At 35.6% G+C, this 7,861-nt stretch overlaps 1 protein-coding gene across 1 annotated transcript; it reads right to left on the bottom strand.

The window, feature by feature from the left end:
• Positions 1-1,238: 1,238 nt before the first annotated feature.
• On the bottom strand, positions 1,239-7,190 carry LOC110895571 (copper-transporting ATPase RAN1). Its single transcript, XM_022142891.2, has 9 exons — positions 6,736-7,190; positions 5,195-5,812; positions 4,194-4,623; positions 3,791-4,116; positions 3,110-3,168; positions 2,658-3,000; positions 2,384-2,575; positions 2,047-2,304; positions 1,239-1,961 (listed from the first exon to the last, which is right to left on the bottom strand). The coding sequence occupies exons 1-9, from the start codon at positions 7,036-7,038 to the stop codon at positions 1,485-1,487; spliced, it is 3,006 nt and encodes a 1,001-aa protein (XP_021998583.1). The 5' UTR covers positions 7,039-7,190; the 3' UTR covers positions 1,239-1,484.
• Between the last annotated feature and the right edge of the window lie 671 nt (positions 7,191-7,861).

Here is a 7,861-nt window from a genome sequence, read left to right as displayed (position 1 = left end):
TGAATAATAACATGCTCTATGTGAAAATATTTATGTGGTTTTATTTATGCTAAGGTAAGTTTTTGTTAATTATTTCACTAAATTCCCAGTACGTTCTTGTGCTAGGTTATAGGGATTCCACCATTGTTTTATGTTTACGTGATTGATTGTGTAGTTGAAGAGGATTTATGTATAAAGTTATTTGTTATAATGAATATTTTTATTACTCCAAGGAGGATTAAGATTTTTGGTCCAGCTTTTTAAGAAGCATATAGACAATTTAAAGACTAACCATAGAGTGAGTTTCAAACCCCAAATTGTACAAATAGAACATTTGAAGCTATTGTAAATTTGTGATTATTGATATCACGACTTATTTATATATAATTATCTTTGTGACAAGATATGTTTGTGTTGAGGGATTTTAAATTTAGCTGGCTTACATGTGCCAACATCAATTTTTTATTTTGCACTCAAAATCAAACTTCTATTCATTTATAACATAATGATAATAGTCTTAGGGATGTTCTTCATACTGGGCCGTGTATGCATTTATGAATGACAGTATTTACTGAAGTTGTTATTGTTAACATACATGAAAACATTTTTTAATTTATTATTGTATTAACAATTAACAATTATTCAATGTCGTGTTAAAGTTTAATGAAATAATATGTTGCATTTTAATAAAAATACATGTTAATTAACTAATAAAATTAAACTACCCGGGAAGCAGTCCCGGGTGATAACCTAATATTATTATTATTATATAATACAATTATCAGTTTGGGTGAATAGTAATTTATTTTTGTCATTTTGCTTTCATTTTTTTTAAACTTTTATCTTTTAACTTTTAGTATTGACATTTACAACACTTTAACTTTTCTTTTCGTCTTTCTGTATGTTTTAAACTTTTACCTCTCAACTTTCAGCATTGATACTTAAAACCCCTTAACTTTCTAAAAACTTTGTAATCAAGTTTTACGTGTTTATTTTTATGTATATGTGGGTATAAATTTAAGTTGATTTACGTTTCGTTGTAATTTTTTTTCCGAAAATAAGTCAGGTCAAATACGTTCCTCTGCTTATTGTTGATTTAGGTTTTAACATATTTTTTTACGAAACGCCACGGCAACATGCGGAGCAATTTACTAGTTATAATATAAGAACCACCTATTAATTTGACATTTTCGTTTATGGCAGGGGCTAAAATTATCACACATTTTGAGTGCGTATATAATTGCTAAGGGACTGACTACTTGGTGAAATCACGAGGGCTGATGGTGAAATATTGTTATGTAAATGATCGCACACTGTTCTGCCATCACCATCGACCTCTTATCATAACTTGAAAGTTAGGCTACAAAAAAATATGCAAAACGAGACATTTACATCATCAAATAGAGATTATACATGAACTAAAGCAATGAATAAATCAAGATCAAACACACAAAAGACTCACTGAGCCCTCTTTTCTTTCTTCACATTGTAATCCCCCTTCTTTTCTACTCTACAGTTATTTCCAATATCGTTGTAAGTCTCGGTTTTCTATATCTGCGCAGAAGCAACGAAGAGCATACTACACTAACAGAAGACAGAGCCATGCATGCACCCGCGACCCATGGTGGCAACTTCAACCGTAACCATGGAAACAAAACACCAGCAGCAATCGGAATAGAAATTACGTTATACGCCATGGCAAAAACGTAATTAAGTCTAATACGAGTGAACGTCTTTCTTGAAAGATCAATGGCTGTGATCACATCTTCTAAATTGTTTTTCATTAAGACATAATCAGCCGCCTCTATTGCAATATCGGTACCTGCCCCAATTGCAATACCGACATCGGCTGCCGCCAAGGCCGGAGAGTCGTTGATGCCATCTCCTACCATTGCAACAATGCTACCGTCTTTTTGAAATGAACGGATGACATCAGCTTTTCCAGCTGGCATTACCTCCGCCCGTATGTCTTGAATATCCACCTAAATAGAGAATTAATCAGAAACACAAGTTCTTTTTTTTATTAAAAAAAAATATTTATTAAAATCCGGTTGATTAAATTTATACCTCTTTTGCAACTGCTCTGGCAGTCCGCCAGTTATCTCCGGTGACCATAATGGGCCGGACACCCATTTTTTTGAGGCCTTCAACAACCACAGCTGCTTCTCGTTTTAACGGATCTGCCACCCCCACCGCACCAATTAGTTCAGAATCGTACGCCACCAGTATACCCGTTTTTGCGTTTTCTTCTAAATCCACCACAAAGTTTTCAACATGAGTTGGAATCTCTATCCCGTTTTCAGTCAGCAAACTTCTGTTACCAACCTGTTTGATAAAGAGTCTCATATAAGCAAAATTTCATGACTAATAATAATATCATCAAACAGAAATTTAGCACTCCTACCAAAATCGGTTTGCCATCAATAAGACACTGAACACCTCTTCCAGGAACTGCATGGAAATCGAACACATCGAGAAGCCAAGCGGACATTGCTGAACCGTCATTTTGATGTTCAGAATCTTTGCTAGCCTCAAAGAATTGAAAATGGCGTGTGTATTCAAGTATCGCTTTTGCTAGTGGATGTTCACTACTTGCCTGAAACGAAAATTAATTTAACACATCGTTTATTTCTAAAAAGTATGATGAAAGTAATTACAAAAGTAGCTGTTAAATCCACCTCAGCAGAAGCTAACAATCTGAGGAAATCTCCACGGTCCATTTCTGTGAATACTTTGACAGTGGTCACTGTGGCTTTACCTTGAGTTAAAGTTCCCGTTTTATCAAAAATTACATACTGGACCTTTTGGGCACGCTCTAACGCCTCTCCACCTTTGATAAGAACACCATTATTGGCTCCAACCCCTGTTGCAACCATGACTGCTGTCGGGGTGGCCAAACCAAGTGCACATGGGCATGCAATTACAACAACCGATATTGCAAACATAAGAGCAAAATCAAAGTGGTTTCCATTTACAGGCAACCATTCGTCTGAGTAAGCTCCAAGGTACCCACTAATATACCTATATTCATATGAAATAGAAAAGATATTACTACGTTGGTCTAAAGTTTACACGGACATTACCGAGTTGAATTGTTTATAAGTAAATGGAAAAGTCATTAGACACTTACCAAGCAAGAAATGTCAAAAATGACAAACCAACAACTGTGGGGACGAAGATGCTTGCAACCTGAAACACCCAAACACAATATGGGTAAGTAGATAGTTTGCATCCCATATTTTTTATATCTTTTATAAACATTTAGAATAGAGTAAAATGCCATTTTCGTCCCTGAGGTGCCATTTTCATCCAAAAAGTTTGAAATCTTGCCATTTTCATCCCCGGGGGCCAAATTTCGAGGGACGAAAGTCGAAATAATTTGCCAAACTCAAGGATGAAAATGGCAATAAAACGCAAACCTGAAGGACTCAAATGCACAAAAAAGTCATTTGGATGGAACAAGCAAAAATGACTAAACCTCAGGGACGATTTTGGCATTTTACTCTTTACAACATGAGAAGATAGACTTAATATTATTATGAATCAAGTACTTGATGTAGAAAAACAAAGGATAATTTACAACACCACCCATCCTAAGGAAAATGCAACATTCTCCACTTCAAGCGTCCCACCAAAATATCTTTTTTTAGTTTAATTCTAATCCACACTTACCTAATTGTCAATAAATTTTGATCCACATTTTTAAATTTTTCTTTTTATAAATTCATGCCAAATGCAGTCTGCACAGCACTAGACATTTTCAAATAACAAAAACAAGAACACATAGAAGATAATAAACAAGCGTACTTACATAATCAGCAAATTTTTGAATAGGTGCTTTCGACATTTGTGCTGTCTCAACCAGAGAGATAATCTGGCTCAAAACCGTGTCAGAACCGATTTTCGTAGCCTGAACATGGAGTAAACCATGAAAATTGATTGTACCTCCGATCACCAATGAATCAACCTCCTTCAAAACCGGTGCAGATTCTCCGGTAACCATACTTTCATTCACATAACTTGAACCCCAAACAACATGACCATCAACAGGAACCTTCGTACCAGGAAGAACTTTTAATACATCACCAGGCTGAATCAGCAATGCATCTATTTCCCTTTCTCCAACATTCTTGCCACCTATTAATATTGACAAAAAATTCATTAAATTTCATGTCACGATCACTAAACGACTAAATATACAGGAAGCATCATACCTTTGTCTTTAACAAGTAGCAAAGCTGTAGCGGGCACAAGTTCCACAAGCTTCTTTATAGCGTCTGATGTTTTTCCTTTTGCGAGAGATTCCAAATACTTTCCCAGCAACACAAAGGTTATTAACATAGCACTAGTTTCAAAGTAAGTTGGAGACCAAAATCCAGTAATTGCACCGTATAAAAGTGCATACACAGAGTACACATACGCAGCTGTCGTACCCAGTGCCACCAGTACATCCATATTTGTTGACCCGTTACGTAATGCTCGGAAAGCTGCAATATAAAAACGCTTTCCAATAACGAATTGTACAAGGGTAACTAATATCCAGTTCAACCAATCACCCATTTGGAAGGGCCCGCATCGTTTGAGCAGTAAGGCGTAGAGAAGAGGTATGTGAGGACATATGAATCGCATAAGAAATATTGGAAACTGCAAATTAAGATAAACAGTTTGTTTAGCAATGATAAAAAGGTGGTTTTGGTCTGGTTGGGTAACGGGTCAAATGTGTTCAGGTTAGATAGCCCGCTAATACCCATTTTTCTTTGGAATTTAATCATCAACATATTAAATGAAATTTGAGAATGTATTACTTATTACTAAAATAACAGTAACATGTAGCATAGCATCTAAAGTATTAAACTTAAAAAGTACTAAACTAAATAAAATTTTGACTAAATGGATCAAAAGCCAGCAACCTCTCTCGAATCGTTTCATTTCAAAATTTATATTGTTTTTTAGTAGTACAGTTGTTCAAAACATACTTAAGACTTTTTGACTATTTATAAAAGTCAACTGAAAGGACAAAACAAGTGTTACGGGTCAACCCAACAAGATCCAGCCTGTTTTGACCAATTAATTCGCAAACACTTTTTGGTTTTAGGCAGTTTAAATATGTTGTTTAGCCCATTTGGGCCAAAGTTAACCCTTTTCTTCAACTAGACCATTTCCAACAGAAACCAAGAGAACAAAAGACGTAATCAAATGAAGACAATTCACTTACACTGAGAAGAAGACTGGATGTAAACAGCCTATACATTTTGGATGATTCTTCCTCATCTTGAGATACCATTCTTGTAAACGGATTCTTTACATGCAACTGAAACCTTCCGGAACTTTCTCTAACAATTGCATCAACTAAAGATCTAGGACCAAGAATCTCGGTATCAAAAAGAACGTCTAATTCTTTTGATAACCTACTGAAACCGAATTGTTTAACTCCTTTCAAATTGCAAAGTATGCCTTCCAATGTTTGTGCATCCAATTCGCTCATTACACCAACAACTCCGAATATAATTTTATCGTGCTCACTGCTCTGTACAAACGAGGCATCAAAACCAGCATCTTCAATTGCATTGACAATTTCCTCTTTGCTTATTATTAAAGGATCATATTCCACTTCCCCTAATGAAGTTGGTAGAGAAACAACGGCTCGGCTTACACCGTTAAGCTTTCTTAAGATACCTTCAACCGAATTAACACAAGCTGCACATGTCATCCCGCCAATAGTGAACTGGCCCACTAGAGTTCCTCCTTGCGGTTTTGTACGGTTAGTATTCTGTTCTTTTAGAATCTCTGCTTCAAATCCTGCATCTTCTATTGCATTCTTAACATCATCTTCCTGTATAAAAACGATCAAATGAGCATTAGAGAAGATTGCAATTATGCATATAAACAAGATCATATCATTCCACGGTTATGTTAAATAAATCCAAATATTTCATCAAATTTAGTAAAGGTTATGAACCAAAACCACTCCACAACAAAAGCAAAAAACAAGTTACAAGTAACCATTACCTAATCTATCATCTTTAATTAGAAAGTAACCAGGACAGATGCCTGTGGTGATTCATTCATTTCCATTGTACTTTCATCCATAATCTCAGCCCCGCTTGCGGTATGCGCATATAATGTATATATGTGCGGGCGCTCGGGTGGCAAAAGTGAAAGTGCACTAATTCTAACGTTATTTTACTAATTTCGTGAAAATAACTTTAAAAGAGGGGGATGGTTAATCATGCATCATGTGGTGGCGTTGATAGCCGAAAGACAAGGGGTACATGCACTAATCGGCATTTGTCTCAATTGCTGAGTGTTATGTGCCTTATGTCTAAGGCTTGATGCAAAACTACAATCGAGCCGGGGTCTCACTTGGTGAGATTTACTGAGTATGATGATGATGATGATTTCATCCATAATCTGTCATCTTATTTTAAAACCAACCGAATTTATATTATTATCTTTAACAGAGGAAACCTACATCAAGAAAAACTGCGAATCTGCTAAAAGATACAAATTAGTTCAACTTTGAATAAGATCAAAGAAAGATAATTGAAAAGGTTAATCATTTAAAATCCATATCAGTCTGAAGAATTTGATAGTAATAATTACAAATATTCAACTTTAGAAGCCAACCTGCTTTAAAAACTAAACATCAGGTCAATTAAAAAATCCATATGATACTAAAGAAACAACACAAACTAAATTCATGATACATCAATTTTGTAGAGATGAAACAATAGGAAATCAATTAAGGACACTGACCTTGACCAAATTGGGATCAAAAAGGACATCAGCTTTATGCTGCAAGAGAGCAACAGAGGCACTAACGACGCCGTTTAAGCTCATGAGAGCTCCTTCAACAGAAGTGGAACAGGCTGCACACGTCATCCCGGTAACTTTGACCTGAATTCGCTTCATGCCGGATTCCTCGCTACTTTTGGCATAAACGTCGTCGTATGAATCCAGCAGCCTAACGTCCTCGAGATCGTCGTCAGCTACATCGATCGCTGTTGAATCACGGCCCCCAATTCCGGTCAGTTGGAGGTCTTTGAACGTCGGCGCCATTGCAATACCACGGGCGACTTAAACAGCTATCTATATATGTTTGTTGTATGTATTTCAGAAATGTTTTTTTTTTCTAGAGAGAGAAAGTGTGGGACGGAGGTGGTGAGAGAGAAAGAGATTGAAATGTTTATAAGAATCCCAGGCGCTAGTGTTGGTGGGTGAGGGCCGGTAACCAAATACATATAATCATAATTCTATTTAATTTCCAATTAGACCCTTCACTTTTGATATTTCTTAAACATGGCCTAGACCTTGGATGCGTTTTAGATGTCATAATGTTGATGCCATGTGACCTCAAGGTTATGAGTTCGAGTTGTGAAAACAGCCTCTTGGAAATAATTGGTGTAAGGATGCGTACAACAGTCCCAAGTTTGTCGGACACCCTTGTTACCTCATGCACCGAGTTCATTTTTTTCTTTAGATGCTATAATGTATCTTTAGATTTATCGGTACTTGGTGTTTCGATGACTAAACGGTCTATGTATTGGAAATGAGAAATTAATTAGAAATAGTGTTAATAAAAAATTGTAATAGTGGTTTTTTTTTAATCTAACATGAATGTGTTATGTTAGTAAGTTATCTTTAGTTATTTATACGTATTGTTTAATAATTTAAGAAAATCATGGATGTTTGAAAGTGTTCTCATGTGGTATAATTTCATTAGATTCATCATTTGTGTTTCTAGTATCAAAATTAGTTCTTTTCAAGTTCTCTATTGAAGCTATTTAAATTCTTTTATCTTAATCGACTACAAACATTCTACTTCAAAGTTATCACCAAGTCTAAGCCTGTAAGTTAATGGTTTTTTTTCCTCAATAACTAG

Source organism: Helianthus annuus, chromosome 12, assembly GCF_002127325.2.
Source record: "Helianthus annuus cultivar XRQ/B chromosome 12, HanXRQr2.0-SUNRISE, whole genome shotgun sequence".
Lineage (NCBI taxonomy): Eukaryota > Viridiplantae > Streptophyta > Magnoliopsida > Asterales > Asteraceae > Helianthus > Helianthus annuus.
The sequence above is the reverse complement of the archived record's forward strand: the minus strand, read 5'-3'. Positions and strand labels throughout refer to the sequence as shown.

Coding starts and splice junctions, on each gene's coding strand:
- LOC110895571 (XM_022142891.2), bottom strand. CDS start 7,038: ATGGCGCCGACGTTCAAAGACCTCCAACTGACCGGAATTGGGGGCCGT. Junction 4,624..5,194: donor CATCCAGTCTTCTTCTCAGT/GTAAGTGAATTG, acceptor CTTAATTTGCAG/TTTCCAATATTTCTTATGCG. Junction 4,117..4,193: donor GCTACTTGTTAAAGACAAAG/GTATGATGCTTC, acceptor CAATATTAATAG/GTGGCAAGAATGTTGGAGAA.